The sequence below is a fragment of the Epinephelus fuscoguttatus genome, linkage group LG16 (genome assembly GCF_011397635.1).
Source record: "Epinephelus fuscoguttatus linkage group LG16, E.fuscoguttatus.final_Chr_v1".
Lineage (NCBI taxonomy): Eukaryota > Metazoa > Chordata > Actinopteri > Perciformes > Serranidae > Epinephelus > Epinephelus fuscoguttatus.
This window is the reverse complement of record NC_064767.1, coordinates 32017416-32042495: the sequence shown is the minus strand read 5'-3', so window position 1 is coordinate 32042495 and position 25080 is coordinate 32017416. Positions and strand designations below refer to the sequence as shown.

The 25080-nt window shown below is 42.4% G+C and overlaps 1 protein-coding gene across 2 annotated transcripts in view; it reads left to right on the top strand.

The window, feature by feature from the left end:
- Positions 1-25080, top strand: part of LOC125903575 (inositol polyphosphate-5-phosphatase A) — a 165047-nt gene that overhangs the window by 117331 nt on the left and 22636 nt on the right. For both annotated transcript variants that reach the window (XM_049600571.1, XM_049600572.1), the window contains exons 10-11: positions 18202-18297; positions 19534-19608. In XM_049600571.1, the coding sequence (XP_049456528.1) occupies positions 18202-18297; positions 19534-19608 (171 nt within the window). The remainder of the gene's footprint in view (positions 1-18201; positions 18298-19533; positions 19609-25080) is intronic.

Genomic DNA, 25080 nt, shown 5'->3' with positions numbered 1-25080 from the left:
TCACCAGCTTTGCTGTGATGAAAGACACTGTGCTCTACACATTGAAATGTATAAACATGTTTTATTAAGTCAGTTTCACAGTGGACAAAACACCCACTAACACCCACAAACGTCTGGTTTTTGTATGTAATGGGAAAGATTATAATCTGCATTCATTCCCCAGATAAATGACATGAAGTAGTCGTGGGTATTTATTGTCTCCAGCTCTGATCAACTTTGATTGGCAGTGATGGAAATGCGACACCTGGGTGGATGTGCTAATTGTATCCCTTTTGCCAATGACCTGCTGTCCAAGCAGCGCTCAAACATCTTTCAAAACTCAGTCAGCACCAAGTTTTAGAGAGTGAATAAAGTAATAACAGATGTGAAAAAGAACCACTATAACATCTCACTGGCCGCCATGCTGCTTTCTACTGTTTACTAACCTATTTTTGGGCCTATCCGCAACATTGAATGTCACACACAAGAGAAAACGATAACACCTATTTTTATCCAGTTATCCTGCATTTACACACATATACACACTAATGGTGGTGAAAAAAGGGGATAAGAAATATGTGTTCTCAACGCCAAAGATGGCTGGCAACATGACTGCATTAAGCTGAAAGGAAATCATCCAATCAAACCGAGTCAGATGAGATGATTTGGAGTCTGTCCGCGTTTATCCCGTATAGCTAATCTAGATAACTCTCTCCTCATGTTTCCTGTCTTGTCCATGCTGCTCTGTGGTAGGTAAGCACTCACCCTTTCCATGTCTCGACCACTCTGAAATGCTGTTTGAGTGCAGGAGGGGTCATGACCCCTTTTCCAGGGATGTGTTAGGCTTGCATCAGTGTGTGTCCATCCTTGCCCCCTCTCCCCTCCACACAGCTCCTTTCTTATGCACCTTGGCCCCCATTCACATACACATCCAGAGCGAATACACACACACACACACACACACACACACAAATACACACACAGACAAACCAATTTGTTAGGCCAAATGAATCTGATTGATTCACCCCGTTTAAAGGGGTGTGACAGCAATGCAGGGGGGCCTTTTAGACTTCCCCTCAGGAAGTTAGAGCTCAGGGCTATGGCATAAACCACACACACGCGCACACATCTAGACATTTAAGCTTAATGAGGGTTCCTCAAACCTGCCGACCATTTAATGGGGACAACAGAAAAGGCTGATGATGTCATCTGTGCGAAATGTGTCGTTAGAGGGGCAGCACTGCTCCATATAAACCCGTCCTGCCCAGTGGACAACCTGTCTGATTTAACAGTGACCTTTGCGTGAGTGCCAGAGAGAGCTGTGATGTCACCAATAAACAAATGGGTTGCAACCTTTGCGCAGGATGTAACTCACAGCCGGGAGGCCGTTTTAAGCCCTTTAATGACAATTAATGTCAACAGCACAATTAGTGCACATCCAGTGAAGTGCTTAACTGTAGATGGGCTGGTGGTGGATCGATCGTCCATACTTATCCGAAGATTGATTCCGACACAGAGAGGCCGCGTCTCATCCTCGCTGTCTGAGTCTCATTTTTTTGCTTTTCACACTATTCTCTCTCCACTTTGGATCGATAGGAAAGGACCCAAAAAAGCTATGCCGATGAATGGACACTTTTGCTGTGTTAAGTGGACGAAATAATTGCAAACTACTTGCCTTTTTAATTTGTTGAACACCACGGACAACCCTCAAGCACCCATAGAGATCACTAGGCCCCACTTTGAGAGTCACTGGATCAGAAAATACTCCAGTACATTTCTCTACAGCTGCACGCTACACCACTTCTCTTCTTCTCTGTCTCTGGTCCATTGTGGGTGACTAGACTGTGGACAACCACTAGCCACTCCCCTGTCACCCATCCTGCCTTGTGGGTGGGTGGATGGGACAGGGGGCATTCTGGGATGTATCCATGTGTGTACAGAAAAGGAGGTGGGTTTGGAAGGGGGTGGTTTTGTTATTGTCACAGGGCAAATTCCAGGTGGCGAATTCCTGGCATGCTTGCGCGGCAGGATCAGTAACCAAAGGCCTGCGGTCGCCCCCCTCCTGCCCGGTCCGGGCAACCCCATTAATTGTGTCCGACAGAGGGAATTGGTTTCAATTGACCCCCATTCAGCGGCCCTTTGACTGGCAGACAAAGGACACAGCCACGTGGAGACTAATGCTAGGGCTGAGCAGCCTGGAGGTGGTCCAGTCCCCACCAACCTTCTCTCTCCTCTCCCATGGGTGTGATCAGGCTTTGGCTTGATCATGTTTTGCATCGGTGCTGATAAAACAGGAAAGCGCAAAGGAATGGTTTTGAAGATTTTGTCTGGTGAATCAGATACGTCACAGCTGGCAAATTCTTTTAATCCCACACAGAGCACTCGTGTTTAAGGCAGCAGTGACTTACTGACTAAAGATGCAGGGCATGTTGTCCTAGACCTGTTGCAATTAAAGGGATCCTACTTGACTGTCAAGTTTTCAAGGAGGGCCCAAATTAGGCAAATGTTGGAGAAGTAAAGATGGAAGCTGGCAGTGAGCACTACTTAATTGGTGTGGGATAAAAGGTTGATATTGTTGATCTCAACCATGCATGTAAATACATTTCCTTCCATTAAACTTTATGCCGTAATCAAGATAAATCCTTTTTTTCAGCTTATTCTTGATGTCTCTTGGTCTCTTATTGGTCTCTCCTTTTAAGACCAGCCATGCAGCAGATTACAGAGTTTGTATATTAACAGCAATGTCATTAAATAAAATTGCCATCCCTATTTTTTTATTTTTAGACAGTAACACTGTCACTGATGCTCTGAGGGCTAATGCTCCAGTATCTGGTTTGTAGCTGCTGCAATAGAATCATCATTAGCAACACTTTATTAACACTTACATACACTTTAAGTTCCCACTGTCTCCAGCTGAAGTTGATTTTTTTTTTTCAGAGTAATTTGATAAGCCTTGTTTCTAGTTCATGTCTTAATTTGAACTTTTACCAGTGTGATGGGGCAGACAGGTCTACAGGAGACAATATTGCTACAGGAGGTAAAGGAATAGCAGGCCTGTCCGGTGCTCTCAATATCAGGAGAAAATTCAGAAATGAAGTCCGAATTATACTGGAGCTCATGGATTAAAGGAAACAAACATTACAAAAAAGACTTAAGTTTCGACGCTATTAGAGTCAAGTTGTTGTTGCAGGTGTAAGTGATCAGAATCACAGTAGGACCAAGCAGGAGTAGGATGGCAAACCTGTTGGTCCAGACAGGTGATTAAGAAAATAGTCCCATACAAACACTTATCACTGCCAATATGTATTATTTTTTACAGTAACAATAAGGTTACAATCATAATAAAGTAACACCTAAAAAAAAATCAGATCATAGAGATCTGCGTTCTTTCAGCCTGTCAGACCGAAGCTGAGCAGCGCCAGGTATGAACCCAGTTCACATAACCCTTGTTTACCTGTTCACACCTGCAGCACACACTGATTTTTCTTAGTCCCAAGCTTTAGTCAGGGGGTGATGTGTGTGTGTGTGTGTGTGTGTGTGTGTGTGTGTGTGTGTGTCCCTTGAGGTGGCCGTGAATCAGCCGTGTCGATGACAGGCTCAGGGCTCCGTGCCTGGACTCCTAGTATATTTAAAATCCCTCCTAATTAAACTTAATAGAATGTAAATTTAATATCTGCAGAGATTGTGTGCTGCTGGCCAGCCTGCTCCAATTTAAGGATTGATAGAGGCCAGCGGGAAGGTTAATTGCTGACTTGATCTACTGTCCCTGTGACACGGTGTGGGGCTGTTTTAATTGGGGCTGATCTGCTGCTACATGGACAGATTTCATTAGGCTAGCTGGCCTCTCCCTGACTGGAGAGAGGTTTGGATCAGCGCCCCCTGTCTGCGTCTGCAGGAGGCGCAGAGGGCTGGACCAGGCATCAATCTTCCTTCCTTTGTCCTGTGTCCTTTCTCTCGCTTGAGCAGCATGAAATTAAAGGTGGGGCCCTAGACTAGCCCCACTCCTAATGAATGCTGTAAAATGCTCAGTAATGACAGGCCAGCATGATAGATCAGTCATTTTTCACACCATGGAGTTACTCAACGCACACGCCCATGTCAACAGAGATAGAATTATAAGAAAGCAATGTTTTTGGAAGACACGTGAAAGATAGATATCGCCGTGAATGCCATTTTTATTCATGTTTACGGTTGCATGTATGTGCATGGTTTTATACAAGAAGGTCTGGGAGGTTTGCTTGCTATTTTTGTACATTTACGATCTATTTATAGATGTTAAATTTGCATTTTGGAAGAAGTATCATTGCATTGATCTTGTCTAAAAAGTGTTATAGAACTTAAGACAGACTAAAGGGACTGTTTGTTTATTGGAGAAGGGGGGTGGCTGGGGTGTGACTGAGGGTTGTTTTTTTAATTTTATTATTATTTTTCTTTTTATCTTGACCTTCCCTAGAGCTACAGATATTTTTTTCTTAAGCCTCCCTGAGTGACAAGGGTAAAATGCATGACCCTCCATCCACCTTGAATAACTATATTATTTGTATTCACACCAAATATACAGCATGGAGTGTGAGTTATCACCAAAACAGACAGCTAATTTCTTCAGCTAAATGCAGAAATCCTCCTTACAAACTGCATCATCATCATCATCATCATCATCATCATCACACATGTGCACATGCACGCACAAACACTAGGCAATGTGTACATATTACGACCATTTTCCCAAATAAACTGTAACATACACAACAGTGGCAGCAGCGGTCAGAATAATTTTAGTAATTTGGCATGACTGGCCATAATTAGATTTTAAAAAGATCGAAAATTAAAAGTTGAAAACAAAGTCCTGAAGTTGAGAAAAAACCAATGTCATGTATGCACAAGCACAACATTTAATGTTTTTTTCCTTACAGGATTTGGTTAGTGCAAACAGTTTATTTCTGGCAGAATTTTAAATGTAACTTGCAAAATAAAGTGATTTTGACGAAAATATCTTTATTCAAGCTTAGCTTTAATTAAATTACCAGACCGATGTTTTTTGTCACACGTTCAAGGGCAGCCAGAAACTGTTTTCACTCTTTCTAGCAACAGTAAATGGTTTAATTTTGGCCATTTAAAAAAAAAAAACATGCCTCACAAACCTGTAAATTAATACAAAATACAATCATTTAAAGTTGCATGTCCCTCCCCTAAGCCAAAATAAAAAACACAAGTCCCTCCCAGTGCTTAAAAATAATTTGACATGCCTCCCTAGTTTTGCATTCCCCCTCCCCCTTCATAAATAATGAACAGTCCCTAAGTGATTAGCTATCTTGTAGTGTAATAATCTGCTTCAGTTTTTATAAATAATCTGGTACTGTTGGTGTCGCTGTTTAAGTAGTGGAAGGAAAATCTAAATATGTAATCTGTGCACGTTACCTACAGTCTCTGTGCTACTCCTCTAGTTGAAACCGACGTGAGTTCATTACATAGTTGATGGCCATTGTCCTGGCTGCTGAACCCAGTCTGGGTAAATAATTTGCACCAGTAAAGGGTAAACAATTTTCCCTTTTTAGCCCGACTTTGACTAGCATGTGTGTATCTGGCCAGCTATAAATCAAAAGGCGGCCAGTGTAATTAAGTGTACACTACATTAGTCAGGCTAATTAATTTTGGGGGCCATCCATCCATTAACCAGCGGGCCAGCACTGATTCGGCCTCTGTTCTATGGAACCCCTGACACTAGGGACTGCGACCCGCCTTGGCTGCCCTCAGTTTCCCCAGATACACTCGTGCATTTACACCCTGAGTCACAGATGTATACACACGTTTACACACACACCAGCCCTTGTGTACTTAACCTGGTATTTAAAGCTTATTACAATAAATTTGACAGTTTTTGTGTCGTAACTCTTCAGAACAGTGTTCTCTTCTTCCTCTTTACTTAATTTATGGTTCAAATACGGAGTATTTGCAAGGCTCAACTTACTGAGAAGAGTCATTGAGTGTTGCATATGACCGCTTTATTGCTAGGCCAAATTGCAATGACAAATCCTTTACATGGTGTGTTGTATCTACCAAATCAATATACTTTTCTGTGGAAGACAACCCACCTGACACTGTCTTAACTGTCCTGATGCAGTAAACCCCACCCATTTACCACACACCTTGCAAGTTAAAACAAGTTTATTTACACCTACTATCTGACCCCTGCCTGTTTATGGCCACACAGGTGAAGCCTGTAATAGAGATGTTTCCACACAATACAATAAAGGCATATTATCTTGCTAGAAGAGTCCAATCTATCACAATGAGGGCCCATTATATCACAGATAACCCATCTGGATATAGAGGGAGACTATTCCCTCTAGACAACAGCGCCTGTTCTCTCTCTCTCTCTCCTCTCTGTTTGCTTTCGATGCTAATGAATACAGCGCCGAAGACACCGAGTAAAAAAAGAGTTCAGCTATGAGGGCGTAACTTGAGCGATGCAGCTTTGATGGGAGCGCTGTCCATATCATTAAAACGCTGGCAAATGAAGAACAAGCAGTGGCTTCTGTTGGTCGTGCTCATTAACAACAGGCCGTTTGAGCCCGGCGCCAGCCATGCTATTGCCATTGTTTACTCGGAGGGGGGTAGGGGGGTGGATGGCACTGTGACTGGCAGCTGGGAACACCATGCCAACAGTGGGATGGCGTGACAAACCAAGCCAAGGATGAGCGCAGAGCCTGGCACTATCAGGGCCTGGGAGGCCACATTGCCTTGTAGGCCCCTAGGGTTGGCCCCTTTCAGGGACGTAACCTGAGTTACCCCTCAATCATTCACCACCGCTGTCCTCTCCTGCTGGAGCCAATGCTTTTACTGCAGACCTTGCTGCAGAGCTGTTGCACTGTCACTCTCTTCTTCTTCTATGACAACTGACATCTCGAAGACAAAGAGAAAAGCTTCCACATACTGCCTCACCCATTGCTGATTTTTTTAAAAAATGTATGTGTCTTTAAGATCGCAACTCCTCCGATGCACCTGTCATGCATTCAGCTGTGCAGAAATTAAAAACAAAACAAAACAGCATATGTCATCAAAACAGGGCCAAAAGTAGGCAAATAATCACCTGTTGTTTTCCCAATTTATCAGTGAATTGTTTGGTCTGTGAAATGTCACAAAGTACAGAAAATGTCCTTTACAATTCACAAAGCCCAGTGTGGCATCGTTAGACCAAAACCCAGTCTGTTTATTATCAAAGAAAATGAAGTAAACCAGTAAATATTTATATTTTAGAATCTCGAAGCAGCAAATTTTTAGTAGTTTTGCTTCAAAATGAGTTGCACAATTATCAGTTATCAAAAATTGTTGCAGTGGAATTAGATGTTGATCAGCTCATAGATTTATTAGCCAGTGGTTTCAGGTCTATATCAAATCATTCCTACAATGAAAAAACACAAGTTGTGAATCATCTTTCAGGGCGCTTCATTTGCACAAAAATATCCTGTACCGAATCGGTCAGGTAGAGCAGATTATATACAGTGTATCAGCATGTTGCAAACACATGGACATTAAACTGATAAAGGCATGTTGCAAGATAATACATTGTTAGATACCCCTGAGTACTGTATCAGTGTAAGGATACCAAACACTTCATGTAAGGAAGCTGTGCAACATTTTATATCATGCAATGAAACTATTTACAGTTGTTTTTAAATTGACAGAGATAAGTCTCTTTGTGTTTTGCATTCATAAGCATCTATGATGCGGTTGTCAAGATTATGCAAACAATATAAATATTCCAAATCTAATTAGTGAATAATCCGATCAGTCTGTAAATTCAAGTGGACTCAATACTCAGTCAATGTCTTTTTATTTAATCCACCACACAATGTAATCTCTCTATAAATCATGAATAATCAACTTTCAGTCAGTCTGTGTCTTTCTTTATCTCTTGCTTTATTGATGGTTTGTCTTGTCCTCTGTTGGTCACAATGGACCCCTGCCTTTGAAATCACAAGGAGGAACAGCAACAGCTAACAGTGATGCTGTTATTTAGTCCAGATGAAATGTGGCATAAACTGTGAAGGATAGGGATCTCTTTGTGCTTGGTACATAGTGTCCGACTTGTATGATGTCAGTCTATTTTGACTAATGCAGTCCTCAGCCTTTGTAAAACAGAGCACAATAATTGTTTTTTTCCTCTCTGAAGGATGGAGTGGTTGCCAAGATAACACATGTTGTCTCTGGGGGCTGTGTGCAAACATGCACTCACATCGTGTCCTTTGCTATTTTCCAGCATTCTAATCATTTGTTCTAATGCATATGCAAAAAAACATGCACATGACTGAATTCACAGCCTCTTCAACAAGTTGGTCATGTTTTTTCAAACTATTAAAATCAGGCAATTCCTTAACTCACGGTATGTTTGTTGGCCATTGCAAAATGAAAAAGAAAAACAGATAAGTGATGATTAAACGTTGTGCTGTTGTTAAGGAAGCCAGTAGAAGTGCTTGGATTATTTAAACAACTTGGCCTACAGGTTTACCATTGTGAATCCTTACTGTCAGCAGCAGAGTGATGTTCCTACAGAATGGCTCATTGTAACACAGCTGTAAACCCCAGTGTTGGCACCATGGGCTTTTAAACAACTCTGCCCTCTGACATTAAAAGTCGCTGGGCTCCATTCTTATCCACGCACAAATATCCCATCATATTTAAGAGGGCCCATTAAGGGCCACATTGAGAATTCATGGGCCTTTCTCTCACTCCCCCTTGTGTGATTTATCTGTGACGGCCATATTGCCGGCTCCTTTCAGAAGGAGTGGCTCCAGTTTTTGTCTTAGAGGAGGCCCAAAACAATACATTTCAGACCCATTTCTCCGACAGGGCCTCCTCTTTCAGGGGGCAGAGAGAGCCGGGGCTGGCCTAACATCTGTTTGTGTCCAGAGCCAGGCGGGACCGGAGCACAGCGTGCCTCGGTGGCCCCCTTCTCCTCTCCCTGGGGGTCTTTGTTCCCGATTTCATGCTATCAGAGCGGCAGCATGTTTTCCTGCGCGGAGCTGTCAGGGGCATAAAAGGCCCTGAGTGGGGTCACATCAAGAGGGATGGGCATGAAAAATTGTTAAAATGTATCACAAAGCCCACCCACTAGATGGTTGCCTAGCGCCCTGTGGTGGGGTGTCAAGACCCCCTCCTCCTCCCCCCTCTGTACCTTCCTCTTTCCCCTTTCCTTGGCTGAATTACACCTCTCTCTCTCTCTCTCACCCTGGCGGACAAGCACATCATTTAGATGAAATGGTGCAAACAAATTAAAGGGTGGTGCTTCAAATGAATCAATGTTCTTTGTGTGTGAGGAGGGTTTTGTGCCTCTTCTCCTCCCAGTGCACCCTGGAAGCAAGATAGCTGGTCACCTGCCTGCCTGAAAAAGCCATCAACTGCTGTGGTAGCTCAGCTGTTGCTACAGAGAAGAAAAAGAAATGTATTGTTATTTTTAAAAAACACTGGTGAAATCAGTGTTTTTTGTTTCATCTTAGTTTAACTAAGTTGCATATTTGTGGTATTTGCAGTAGAAAGGCAACGGGTTTGTTAACTGCTGAGAATATTCAAATGGTTGGTCTATGAGTTAATTTTTCTGCTCTTCAATTTACTGCACTGTGCACCAACTGGGGGGCGGCACGGTGGTGTGGTGGTTAGCACTCTCGCCTCACAGCAAGAGGGTTGCCGGTTCGATCCCGGGCGTGGGAGCCCTTCTGTGCAGAGTTTGCATGTTCTCCCCGTGTCAGCGTGGGTTGTCCAAAGACATGCAGATTGGGGACTAGGCTAATTGATAACTCTAAATTGTCCATAGGTGTGAATGTGAGCGTGAATGGTTGTTTGTCTCTATGTGTCAGCCCTGCGATAGTCTGGCGACCTGTCCAGGGTGTACCCTGCCTCTCGCCCGATGTCAGCTGGGATAGGCTCCAGCCCCCCTGCGACCCTCAAGAGGATGAAGCGGTTAGAAGATGAATGAATGAATGCACCAACTGGGTCCTTTGCGAGCTAACTAGTAGTGCTGCTTATTCTGCACTTACCCACTAGTATACTGTCCCGACTCAACAGCATTTTGCTCACTGTCCAGTGTCCCCCCAGGTTGCCCCTGTGAGTAAGCAGCTCAATTTTGAAATGCAAACATTGTTAGCTGTTTTGATTGTGTCAGCATGGTGAGTGGTGCTAACAAAGTTAACCATGCTAAAGGGGTTTTGTGGCTCGAAATGAAGCTCCTTACTTATTGGGGCTACCTGGGCGGAGACAGGAGGGTGGCCACCATGTTTCCGCAGAAATGCTGTCCTGCCACCAGATGCAGTTACCAGCGGTACTCACCAAATGGGCAGCGGCGCTAGCTAGCTCCCACCCAGCTTGAATGGTGAACAATGCAGAGTGGCCAAGGCTAACGTTAGCTACAGTGGGCAGTGGGCACCATGTTTCTACATATTAATGATGCTAGCTGTCTGTCAGCAAAGCCAACAGAAAAAGACATGTACAAAAATATTACACATTCACCACCTCTAAATGGAGAGCACTTTGAAATGTATCACCAGAGCTCACTGAGTCAGTGGAGCGCCTCACTAAAAGGAAAGGCCTCTTGTATTCATGTTATTTTGTTGTTGTTTTTTTACTTAAAAATTAATCAATTGGTTACCAATTGATGGTTGTCGGGCTATCGAAAGTAAAATTAACAAAATCTGACATTCCTAATTTGTAGTCTTGTTGATCGCGCTAACGAAGCACCAGCTTTAAAGGATACAGAATTAGACTTTCATTAATTGTTGGGCCCTGATCTCTATCGGATAGCAGAGTAATGAACTCGACAGACTCTGCGTTCCTATTGGACCCTCACTAATCACCAATCACTGATCGGGTCTTCAATATTCTGTAATTGACTCGGCAACAACAAATAACCTCACTGTATGTTTCCTTTAATTGATTCCCAGCTAAGAGCGACGGTGGAATAGGTAAATGAAATGAGTGCAGTGTTTTAAGGTGCTTAGTAAGTGTTTATACTCTATATCAATAGCTCTTCTGTTGGCCATGTTTAAATGTGCTACAGTGATTGCTTCACGGTTGGATGTGAATTTGTTTCCTCATTAACAGGATAAATGCTCTTTTTAAGTCAGAGGCGTTTAAAAGAAAACATGAATGGCCGCAGTGCTGCCGGCTACTCCTTCACATCACAAAGCCTCCTTTTGGAAACACAACAACTGCAGCTAACAACATTCAAATGAATGCCACATAAGGATTGGCTATTGAGCAATTTAAGCATGCACGGCCTTATTGAGAGGTTAAGAGAAGCCGGTGCGTTAAACAGTCTTGCAGACATCTGCCGCGGTTGGTTTCAAAGTGCTGACTAAAAGTGGCAGGGGAGGTTTCTCCGATTAAATCTCTCATTAGGTTTTCTTTGTACAGGTGGCGGTAATGTGTCAAGAGCCCAGCCTGAGACAATGACCTCCTCTTAGTAGGACTAATACGCCTCAGGAGAGCCCACCCTCCTTTTACTGCCACTACTTTACACAGAGACACAGTCACAATGAAGCATCTGGTGGCCTTTTCCTGTGTAGAAGGCTTTTCCTGGGCCATTGTGTCTGCTAGTGTGCATGTATGAGAGAAAGAGACAGAGAGATCAGGAGGCTTAGTACATTTCTGTGGCTCAACTTGTGTTGTTTAACTTACTGTGTATTAGTATGAATCTTTTCTTAAAATGTTTGGAGATAATATCAGAACGTCTGTGAGTCTGAGCGGGTGGGCGAGGGCGTGCTTGTGCATCTGTGTGTGTGTCTGTGCAACCCCCCAGTAGTGGGAGGTCGCCGGGGTCAAAGTGATGAATTTTTATAGGCCTGTTCCCTGTGTTTCAGCCCTGTCCCTTTCTCTGCGCGCTGCACTGCCTCTCAAAGACAACCATGCAGGGCAATTTGTCCTGCGGGGCCCTGCAGAATGGGCCAGCAGAGAAGTTAAATACCAGGGGGGAACACACACACACACACACTCACACAAAACATACACATACATTCAGTTTCTCTCTCACGCGCACACACCCCTCCGTCCTCTTGTCCTGAATGATTTGTGGCCTGTCCATTATCCATTCCAAGGGGACAAATGCTTTTGGCCACTTTCTGAAGGTAAAGCCAGAATGGCAGCCCTCAATGCGTGCCATTGTTTTTAGAGAAGTTTCCCAGATGTTATAATGCACAAGATAAATAGGGCACATTATCACTACCTTGCACGCCCTCTTACCTCTCCAAGCTCGCTTTTGGCGAGGGCGTGGCAGGTTAGTAGACCTCCTACGACGCGCACACACTGCCATCAAACCTCAGTGTCAGCTCTCACACAGCACAACGAGTTCATGGGAAGGGGTGAGGGTTCGTGTGTGAGTTACTTGCTGTTAGGGGTGACACAGGCCAGGTTTACTAGGGTCAACTGCTGACCAGCGGGTCACACACAGGCTAACTTTGCGGGTGATAATGCGTCCACTCTCACCTCTCTTCTATGTTGAATCCCTATCCTGCCGTGTGTGTCAATGATGAATCCACAGTGTTTGGAAGCATTAAATTAGCCAGCCACAGGGAGAGAGGAGTGGATAACTCTGGCTTGTGTCCAGTCAGATGGGGTGGGGAGGGTCACAGCTGATTTACTGGCTTTCCTGTGTAATAGCTGGCAGGAAAGCAGGAGGCCGAATTTGTTGTTGCCTTCGTTGGATGCCCCCTTCTACCCGGCTCAGGGCAGATGTCGCAATCATGCATGCGGGACGGGCGTGATGAACGGTGGCGAACGGAAGAAAAGTGATCGGAGTGCTAAGCAATTCCCGCTGAACCTGCCAGCCCCGCTGGCACACCTTAACTCAGCTGGCAGCCCCGCTTTGCGTGGCAGCGAGAAAATAATGGCGTGTTCTGACAATGCCACTGCCCCTGCTGACACAAAGGGGAGCCCCTGTCCCCTGCCTCTGGTAATGAAGAATGAATAGTTAGCTCATTGTCCACTCATCCTCCTGTCTCTCTCTGCACACAGTCAAAGAGAATATGACTCTCTCTACCTAATTGAGGTTTAATCACTGAATTCTAAATGTGCTGAATGGATTATTATATTGGTGGAATGACAGTTTAGTGTGAATCATTGCAAGGGACTGGGGCGCAGGAGGGAGGAACATAAACCCCAGAGGAGTTAGGAGGAATTGTCTATTGGCTGGCACCCTCTTATGTCAAAAACTTCTGTTACCTGTTCACACTTGTGATTCTTATTCTATTAAAAATACAAATTTTGCTGACGTCTGCTAACCAGAGTATCAGAGTTTCAGCACAACTGTGTCTTCATCATATTGACAAAGTCATAAAGCAAATACATAAATAGTCAACCTAGAACACATCTTTAGATATTAAGTCAAACAGGACCTCAAATGTGGATCATAGTTCAAAGAGCTGGAGCTGACATAGCTAATGCTGACATACCAAAAACCAGTGGTTCTCAACCTTTTTAATGCCAAGGACCACTAAACTGATACACATTAGGTCATGAACCCTCTTCTGATAAGATTTTGCTCTCAGATTCCCTTCATTTGAGAAGATGTTGGTTTTTAGATATGATTAAGACCAAATTCTGTAGCTAGTTGTAAACTACAGTTGAGCAGATAACTGTGGAGGAGGTGATACTTATGATCAGAAGAGTCCCCCCTCTGACTGATACTCACATTGGGCCCACCTCTATACCTAATTAGATAATGAAAATAAAAAACTCCTCATTTTTCTGGCGACCTCCTGGAACTCCCTCATGGACCCCAGAGTGTCCCTGGATGCCTGTTTGAAAACCACTGCCAAAAGCCAAACGTTGTAATTAAATATACTGTATAATGTACTGAAAAAGAGTCGCATGTGTACAAATAAATCTAGAAAGAGTATTGCTTTTGTATCTGAAGCCTGATATATCATATTCCACTTTGCCATAGAGCTCCATTGTTGTACAAAAACACATCAGTAAGCCACAGTGTTGCACTGAGTCACATGTTCCCTCATTACCATGAACACACATACTGTAGTTTATTTGGACTGATTCCCATATACACTGCCCTGCTGCCCTCAATACTCACTAGAGCACCAAATGTGATTTAATTTGCAGCTGGAAATGGTCCCCAACAAATGCACTATTTCCTCCTGTTGGAGTTGCATTTGCTCAAACCTAAAGTGCCCAGCTGTTTTATGAAATTAGTGAGCCTTTGTTTTTCAAATCAGACTACCTAAGATTTGCATCTGTAGTTTGTCTTTGAAACCGTTGCAGCATAATCTGTTACTGATTCTCTTCCCAGTAGTCTGTTTCTGAATGTTGACATGAAAAAAGACCTATGTGTGATTTACTCTATCAGGAATGGAAAGTGTTGTGTGTGGGTGTCTTACTGTTGAAGTTGGGCACATTGGATCATTTCCATCTGTTGGCAGGACCAGAGACAGAAGGCTTGAATGTGTGTGTGTCTTTGGTCTTTGAAGTGGGACAGATTGCTTTAACCTCTCTTCTAAGGAGACCAGCTGGAATAGAGAGCTCCTTTAAACAGCCGCTTCCTCCTTCGACAGTCATGAGATTATCCTCCATTGATGCACAAAGGCAGCGCCTTCCTCGGCAACCTCTCATCCCAGCCCCCCGGCCTCTGGCCCTCTACAAACACTCAGTGTTGACCTCTGACCCATAATGCAGAGATGTGATGCCAAGTCAGTTTGCAGGATTTAGTTAAAGAGCCCAGAGGAGTGAAGACATCCGTACTGTCCCCTGGACTACAGCTGCTTCTCCTGACAGCTGTCTGTTTTCCCATCGCTTGGTTTCCCCTCTCCCTCCCCCAGACTAATTGTCATGTATTTAATAAGGGGCCAATTGCAGCCAAATGAATTATGATAATATCATTTAGGGTGGTCAGTGAGAGCACGTCTCTGTGTAATGTGCTTAGGAGACAGGAGCTTTGAAGGGAAAGATCTGTTTCAGAGTTTCTGCACAAGCACCTGGACTCTGCTGGCAGTAGGAAGGAGACATCACCACATTGATATGGTCCTAAGTGACAGCATGGGATTCTCATTTTCCACATCTTGGTGTTTGGTGGGCAGATCTTATGACAGAGGCACTGGGGTGAGCGAAGACTGAGGCTTGGAGGATGTGTGTGCGTGGTTATGTGTGTCTGTGTGTGGTGTTGGATGAGGGGGATGTTTTTCACAAAGGACGACAGTAGGGAAGCTGTGATCAATCGGGTGCAATCAGCCACCACCAACTGCACTGACACACTGATTGGTTGGTCAGTGAGCTTATGAATGGATCAATCAGCCACATGTCAGCATCTAAATCTAACCCTATGCAACAGTCCAGCTCAGTGTAGTATAATATACGGTTTAGCTTGTTTAGAATATAAATTGAAGAAAATATCTTTATCCTCTTCAGTTAGACGCTGATGGGCAAATTCACAATAGGATTGCACGGCTTTCGTGGCCTCTTAACCTGCACAAAAAAGACAAAAAGAAACCATGTCATTCTCAAAGCACTTGCAGAGGGTTAAATGGATTCCTAACTGCACTGCCAAGCAAATAACATCTTGCTGCTCTTGTCTTTCTTCCAAATAAAACATGTTAATATCCCTACTTGTGATGAGGGAATATCCTCATTTGGATAGCTAAAAAGTTCTACTATTGTGATCAGGGATCTGAAGCTTAATTCTGAGGTTGCTCTGTAAATAGTTTTGTGATGAATAATGAATATATCTTTTGATTAACCCATAATAATTTGTAGGTTTAAAAGAAGAACATCTGGTTAGTTCTGAGTACAGAAATGGATACAGATAATTTAGTTGATTGAATAGACACAGATAATGGTGTAGTTGCTCATCCCTAATATGCCTAGATTTGGTGCAAAATTGTCACTTTTTTTATGCAAATGAGCCTCATTGCAAAAACAGTTCAAGTCACAAAGATCAGCACTAACAGCCACACAGTTGCAGGGACATTTTTAGCATCTTCAAAGAGTTGGTGGTAACTGAAGTGCATTGACATGACTTAAGTCCAGGATGCAGGTTCTCTCTGCCACATTTAAAGTTTTGAGGAATGCCTCTGCTTGTTGGTCAGGACCTGCAGCTCGCAGTCATGTCATGCATGTCTACAGTTTTCCTTGTCTTTCTGTCGTTGTTCTGCCAATTGTATTCTTGGTGCAAAGGCAACATTTATCCTTACACATATGTATAATTGCAACCAGACACAAAAAATGGCAAATTGTGCAAAGTTGCAAAACTTTATGGGCATGTTTGTGCCGTATTATCATTAGCAATATCTTTTGTCAATTGGACGTTGAGATGAGGAAGGTAGGTCGCAGGTGATATGCAATTCATTGTGCTATCAGTGGCCGCAATCCATTCTTTGTAAATTCCCCCCCTGAGTGTATCTGACACCCATCTTAAATTAATTATGTGTCTTCAGCTTTCTTGGCGCTCTTGCAGTAGGCCAAATATAAAACCTGCAGTGAGAATCATTAGTTTCCCCTGAAGCTAAAATAGTTGAATTCACCATGGAGTCTAGAGAGTAATTGTTCTGGGAAAAGACACTTTTCCCCACAAGAAACGGCAGCATTATCTAATTAGTCTTCTTTTTCTAATTGAGTCTTTCCTGCAGTGACACTCTTGGCACAAGTTCTAGGCTAACATGAATACAAAACCTGAGGTTCAATTATCTCCCTGAGAATGATGTCATCCCACTCTTCTCCAGGTAGATGTATGGTCTTCTGTCTGTTTGTATCCATGTGCATTTGCATGTACTTATGTAGGTGTACCAAATGTAGAGGACATGTTCATGTGTAGTGATGACCATGTTTTGATCCAAGCCTCGTGTACCGGATTATCAATATCATTTGAACATGAATGGAGGTGCTATTTCTGCCCTTTGGATATTGATGCTAATTGTGTAAGTAAGCAGTGTGAGCTCCTGGCCTCAGTGTTAGCTGCAGAGTGGCCAGGGATTTCTGCTTGACCGACTTTTGGATTTGCAAAGCGGACGGCAGAAGGGGGCTTGCTTGGACGAATTACAAGAGCCCTGATGCTTGGAAAATCCAAAAACATAAAGGGTCTTTTAGGGAAAAAAATCTTTTTAACATTTCAAACCTCAGCTTTTGCTACACTGTCTAGAAATATTGTAGTTTTTGTCACTTTGTATTTGATATTACAAGAACATTTTATCAAACGTGCATCACATGACCACATTTGCTGCAGTTGGCGCAAAGCAAATTTGGCAAAAATGACTTTCTGTGGTTGTCTTTGCTAGTTGTGGCTACAATGACTTTTTGACAGGGAAAGTATCTCTTGCCCTTCTCACTAGCTCCTTCTTTGGCCTATTCATTGCACAAAGCTGCTTAAGCGCACTTAAGCGCATTAGCATTTGGCTGCCAGGGGACCATATTGACCCTGCATTTGGATGGCCTAAATGAGTGAAAGATGGAGCGATTTGTTAGGGCTTTAGAAAGTTGCTTTTGGGGAGGGGGGGTGGAGGAGTGAGCATGAAGGAATGGGGTTGAGGCAGTTGTTGGGGTGGGGGACTGTGGAGAGTTGTTCCACTTTCTCTCAGGCCATGGTGTTTGTTCTAATCTGGTGTGCCGTTTCTTCGTGGCCGAAGCAGGACTGATTTGTGACATTTCAGACTAAAGGGCCTTTTTCTGCTCGCTATATTGGCTTGACCCGATTATCTAATCTGTGCTTTGAATTTCAATCAGGTCACCCAGTCTCTGCCATGCAGTATGGGAACCACTGGCTGAGGGATTACCTCATTCAACTGTCTTCAAACACAGATGGTCGAATGTTTAACTAATTGTTAAAAGAGTCCACAAAGGGGAATTTAACCATGCACACAGTCCATGGGGTCAGTACATAGACCCAGATAAAGAGAAGGGACAGTGAGGTGGTAGTTTGTGGGACGGTTCTTTAAAAATCATTCAAATGCATCACAAAGTAGTGTATGGTGTTGGGTTGGAGGGCTGCAGTAATAGTTTGCTCTCTGAGCATCATAAACTACTGTGTGTGATGGTGTGAGAGAGGCTACACTTTGTATAAACATCTGGGCAACAAAGTCAAATAAATACAAATTCATAAATGGTTTCTATTTTCTAAACATTCTTGTTCCTTATGAACACATAACCAGTTTGTACTCTTAACAGGATGTTGTCTTTACATTGTTAAACATCTGTGTATCTTTGTGATCACTCACTCTCTTCCTCTTTCACTTCCAGAGTCTCTGCTCCACTGCCACCATGCAAACAGTCAGAGCCGCCGACACCAATGAAGTTGACAAGCTAATATTCCGAGAAAGTGATAATGACCGAAAGGTAAGCTATACCACATCAGTGCTGCCTGTCACGATACTGACTTGTCATAACCTCATTAAAACTACACAGACATCTATTACTGAATTTAAATCATGTTTTCATTCTGAGACATTTTTGTCAAATTTCAGTTAAAACTCAATTGCCATAAGGCTGAGTCACAGCAAAAAATTCACCTGCAGGAAATAAGCAGTGCTAGAGAATTGTGATGTGCATGCCAGGCTGGTTGGTGACGTACTGTAGCTGGTGAACACAGTAGCAAGCAGGGAACATGCTAGTGCTAATCAATCACAATATCTCTCAGAGCACTTCTATGTGTTCTCATTTCCTACTCTCTAACCTATAATGTGTAGGTAAGCTGTAGCCATGTTGGAAACAGTCGAGCAAACTTTCTCATTTTACAGCTAAACAGTGCACTAAAATATGATTCTGAAGACTGAACAAGATTCTTATGAGGCGAGGCAAAGCAGTAACAGAATCTTGATTCATATTTTGTCAGCGCTGCCTAGTTTGACAGTCTTACCACAGGCCATGAGCAGAGATTTACATGATTGACAGCTGTGTTAGAGACTCCTTGGCTCTGATTGGTTGTTTTCCTTCAGCAGCAGTGGATTCTTGCAAATGCCATTAGAAGCACTAGGAGGCAGAGGAACATGATTTTTTCCACAGATTATCGGTCTCATACTTCTCTATGGATGTAGTGATAATTCAGCAAATATGACAAAAAGTTATTTTCATTAAAGTTACCCTCATTAATAATGAACACAAAGTAAGCTACAGTAGCTTCTGATTTAATGCTTCCTGGTTAGAGGTGACAATGTGCACTTGAAAGTTTAACTTGACGTGTAAGATTTGCATGATTTACTTTGCCCCGCATGTAAAAATCCACTGATTGTGACAATACCATTGAACTGAACTGCATTAATTTGGCTGCAATATGATGATGCATCTACACTGCATGTTGAAAAGGAAAATTGTACTTCTGGACTTGTAATCAAACCTTTAAATACCATCTTTTTTCTAGTTGTACATATGTCATAAACCTCAACCTGAGGTAGAACAAATTGTGTTAACATGCAGTGTAATGTGGTGTGATGCCTCAGTAAGACATGTGTAGAATTAACAGTGCTGTCTGCCACTGCAGCACACTGCTGTTCATTAGTGCTCTAATTACAAAGTGCAGTTCGCATTAGTATTGGTATTAATCAGAGCACCGTTTCTCTCTTGCCACTGATCCAGGTTGTTCTTCAACTTGAAAAGAAGCTTTTTAATTATGTCAACCAGGACGTTTTCCGGGAAAACAATGGGACCTCAGTAAGTCACCCCTCTCCTTCCTAACCCTTTATATATCCATCTACTCTCTCATTTCTCCACTTCCAGATGTTTATTACAAATTTAATTTACTTTATCAACTCTATTTTTGACTGTATAGTAACAACAGCTGCCATTCAAACTGATTATCCGTGAAAGGGACAGAGCACACAAGAATGAAAGTCCAAAGTTTAATTGCAGCTACATTTTTTCACATATTTGGATAGTAGGATAGGTACAGAAAGGGCAGTGTAAAGGTAAATAAGCTCTTGTGCAAACAAGTCATTGCTGCAGCTGCTGACCTGAGTCAGGTGCTTTAGTTGATGCCCCCACATCACTTCGGTGCTCTGTCCCTACTGTGGGGCCAAATGTCTTTGGAATAACTTTTAAATGAGACTGAGTGTCGATGAGGTGAGTGTTAAATGTCCACAGGAGAAAAACACCTGGTGCACACTTCCACTTTTATATGGCTATATATTACATTAAGTAGTCAGAGTTGGACCTTGTTAAAAACCCAGTGAAGGACGCACACACTCCCACACACCTACACGTCAACAGAATGGACTGTGGAGCTACCTGTCTGGTAGCACAGAGTTTATTTATGCTGTTGGCCACATACTGTAAACACATAATGAAAGCTCTGGGTCATAATTCCATATGAAAATTTATTTATTTATATTAATATTATTTATTTATTAACTTAATTGTATTGTGATATCTTGTTATTGTTTTAAAAAATGCTGATATTAAGGAAATTGTGCATTAGAGGTTTTGTTAAATTGTAGTGGTTTATTTGTGATTTAACATGCGTTTCTTTATATAGCATGCATCTGCTGTGTATGAAAATGATATTCTTACCTTTGTCTGTACTTGTGTTTACATGCCCCTGAATTAGATTGAGTCACTGTGTGTTTTCATCTGTCAAGACTTAAACTTAAGTAACTGACAAGATGCTCTTTTTCAGCATTGCTCTGCTTTATGCTTGTCTACTGAATGCAGCCACTGTTGTCATAAAAATCTTAAGAAGTAGGGGTTATTGATTTGGTTATTGGTTCAATTGGTTATGGAGGATATTGATTATACTTGATGTATCACAGCTTCATCCACATGGGATGTATATACTAACTATATTGCCAATATTCAGTATAAATTGTCTGCAACAGTTCAACTTTCCACTAACATCTAACTGTTGATGGTTGATGGTCCTTCAGAATTACAGTACCAGTGGTTCCACTTTGATTAACTTGATTATCATACTATTATTGCTATTTAATGTTATAAGAAAAGTACTTTATTTAACTTAATTATAACAGTACTTTATTTAGCAGTACTCTATTTAACTTTATCATTAACAGTCATTTATGTAGCTTTATTATAAAAGTATTTGATTTAACTCTAAAAGTACTTTGTTTAACTTAATTGTAACAGAAATGTATTTAGTAGTTTAGTATTTCAATAGTAGTTTAGAGGAGATTCCAAAATATTGAGATATATATTGTGTATCGCGATATAGCCCTTCTTGAAAGGTAGTGGGATTTACTCCACAACTTCTTCCCGTTAGGTTTCTTTAAATTTAAGGAGGAAAACTCTTTTTCTATACATTGCTTACCCAAAATACATCATGATTTAATGGATTTCCTAATGAGACACACAATTTCAGTTGTGTGACCACGACTGTCTGTTTGACCTACCAATTGGATTTTTTTTTTTAGGTAGATATAATCGGTCCTAAATAAATGTTCCTCTGTGATTATTGTTCCTGAAAAAAAAACAGGGTGTAGTGATGAAGGTAGTTCACCAGAACAGCAGGAAGGCGGATCGTTCAGCTGTTTAAGCAAAGATGGAAATTGAAAGACTGGGATGCCGGCAGATATTGTCCTTGCACATTGTACTGTCGGACATGGGAGAATCATTGGATCTGATCAGCAGAAATGTGTAGTAAGTGTGTAACAGTAGCTGGAGGAGGCTGAGGTGCCCCCCGCCCCCGCCTTCCTCCTCCCTCTCCTCCTCCTCACCAAGCCTGACAAGATGGATGACATAATGGGGGCATCAGAGATAATCTGATGGTCATGGTCTAGTTAAACACACCATGTTATGATCCTTATAAAACAAACTACCTTTCCAAAAGGATAAATGTCCCTCCTCACACTCCTCCACTGGGGAAGGGGAAAGAAAAAAAAAATCCATTGCATCCTTCATCAACTGCAAGACTTGTACCAGCTTGACAGAAATTTAATTCGAGGCAGCGCTTGAAAATAATTATTGTATTTTGAGAGGAGTAATCATTGGCCGGGACATGATTGAATGTGTCCATGCCTATTGACTTTTGCTATGATTAATAGGTTTGTTTAGTCGATATTCCCATCGAAATTGTATAATTAATTATCCCCGGTGCTGTCACGGCGGGACGATGGAGAGCCCTGATGAGTATTTGGGAAGATTAAATTTTCCGGGCGCTCGTGGCGTCAAGGGGCACCGCGGGGCCTTGCTCCGGTGGAGAGATGGGAGGAGCATGGTGTGTGTGTGTTTGTGTGTGTATAAACGCAAGCGTATTGTGCACGTTTGTGCATCTGTAGATCGGCACAGTTTCTTCCTCTCCTGGAGCACACACCCGCGGGGCCGTCCCCCTCCTCCGTCCCCATTGATTTTGTTTCAGTATCTCTTTATTGTAACTTTATCAGTGTGGTGTCGGCAGATGGGGGACCAGGAGAGGAGGGTGCGTTTGTGTACTAGCCGTAATAAGTGATGAACCTTTCTGTCTGGCTTGCCTCTCCTTGTCATGCTGGCAGCGTAGTCCTCGGCATTACTCAAAAGCCCGGGGACATTTTCAACATGAGGGGACATAAAAGAATAAAGAACAAATGCCGCTCAAGTTTTTTCATTTTTTACCTGCCAAAGCTCTTAAGTGGCAATACAGAGGCCCTGCTAAATGAAATCTGACCTTATAGGATTTATATAAACTGATGTTGTCCCTGGTTGTCTCTTTGTTTAGCTCGCCACTGTTTTGAATGGTTCAGGAAAGAATTGACTGCTTACATGGCCATATCAGAATAGATAGCATAAATGTGCAGTTGGCTTTATTGCATCTATGTGACTATTTTCAACCTATTTTCGGTCATTGTGTAGTTCTTCTAACAAAGCTTCTGAGTGGGGAAACAAAGCTAAAATTGTGTCCAAATGGTGGAAGTTGGTGTTTGTTTTTTGACGTTTATATTTTGTCTTTATTTCTTTTCATGACATAACATGAAAACGAGTGTGCAGAGGTGCAGTGCACTGTCATGGTATGTTTTGTTTGGGTTGGTCCCTCTCAACACCAATCGGCCACCCCCCCTGCCAGTGACAGTTTATCGCTTTTCCACACAAAATAATGAAGATCCCATAAAAAGAAGGAAAAATATGGCCCCTGCAATGAAAGCCAAGTGCAAGGTGTAAAAATCAAATTAAATGACCTCTCACCCCAACATTTATTGATGGGTTTTAATGGCAGCAGGTGTTGTCACAGGGGATATTTGACAACGCGTAAATCAAAGCACAATTACAGGTGGTCAGCACAGTGAGAGGGACAGTTGGGGGCCAAAGACCTCGTAGTCCCTTTTTTTTTTACCCCCCCCTCAACTTCCTGCCTCTTAACTATCACTGCCACTCTGATTTAAGAGTGTGCTGATCGTCCAAGCAAAGTCAGAAATTTGAGCTCATGACAGGGTAGTTTTTATCCAGACACTTCTTCATCTTTTTCCCTCAGTGATATTGCCGGAGCTGCATCATCTCGCACCACATCCTACACAACTCCCAAGGTCATTTCTGGTTGACAAACTACTCCTGGCTCTATAATGTCATGAGGCCTTGAACCAATATAAGCAGTTTTTTTAACCACTGACCTGGCAGAGCAGCAGAGCATTATGCTTAATTGACCTGGAATGAAATGTAGTGTGAAATTTGTTGCTGCAGGGCTTTTCATTCACCTGAATGCATTACTCAACATTCACTTAAGACACACACTCCGTTGATACACACAGCCATATGTTGCTCATCCCCTGTTTAAACTGTCACACACATATAATCAGAAGTGCTTTAACTCAAACAAACAGACTCACACCTGTGAACATGATTAACGTGTACACATAGAAAGCCAACAATTATTGATTTCAGCATTTACGTTATACCAGTATGAGCATGCATTGCTCAATATACTCTTACACAAACTTAAACCTCAAAACATTTTTTTCCTCCATGCTATGTTTCACAGTAGGGCATATATATCAGTATCTGTGTTTTGGAAGGCCAACAATTAACAAGACATTTCAGTGCAGAAATGCCAAACATATGCTTGAGGTAATTCAGAATCCATGTCATCATTATAATGGTGTCCACAAAAGATCATTGACAAGTTTATTTTCCATCTGCAAAATGTCCCCTCATTAAATGTTGTGGCAAATTTTAAAAGTTTGCGGTAAAAACTTACTATTGGTCAATACATAATTCACTACTTGCTAAACCCTTGTGCTCAACAGCGGTAGTCCAGTCATAGCTTAGCAACCGAAACTGGGCGTGATAGGCCTGTCAAGCTTTTGATTTTTCCATGCATGGTGCTAGTGAGAGTAATACTCCGTATAAAGAGTTTGGATGGTGGTTGCTTTTTTGACCTTCCCCAAAACTAACAGTACAAGAGCAAATGTGAAAAGAATGTCCAGCTAACTAGCTCACTACCTCACATAAAAACTAAACCCAGTGGCATTTCACTGCAGGTGTACCAGTATGTAAACTAAGCACCCAAACTGTGGATCTATAAATAGAAGTGGACACAGCATTTTAGGTTGGGCCCCATTCATTCCTGTGAAAGCTGTTCAGGGGTGCATGAAGCCAAAAAGGTTCAACTACTGCATATAAAATTACCCAATTGTTTTACGCTGCTTCTGCACTGTATCGCCGGTAGAGCAGCCGCATTAGAGGCTTCCACCTGCCGAGCCAACTACTTCTGGTAAACGCTCTGCTAACTTGATTGGGGATAAAATGATTCGATTATGTGCCTCCTCGAGACTTTCCAAATGTTACTGGACCAAATGGATCATAGTCTGATAGTGAAATGGGTCATTGTGCAGAGATTGTGACACTCAAAAAAAAATGCATCCACTGATTTACAGATGTCTTTTCACCATGTAAGTTTATGAAAAAAAAAAATCACCAAAAAAATCATCAATGCCACATGGCATCACGTGATAGATATAAACTCACTGTTTGGCCACAACGAAATTTGGCTTAAGCCTGGTGCATTTCCTGTGGGCCTGAGCCAAGCAGGGTTACGCTACAATTAAATATTAGCCAGATCATATATTTTTTTCCCGATTATATCAACCACAAATCCACTAACTAATCCACGAACTAGCTGTACACTGTGATAAAAGAACAACGTTGTTTCTTTATTACCATGTCTACTGCATGAATCATCACTAATAAGGATGCTGAATTTTGCCTTGC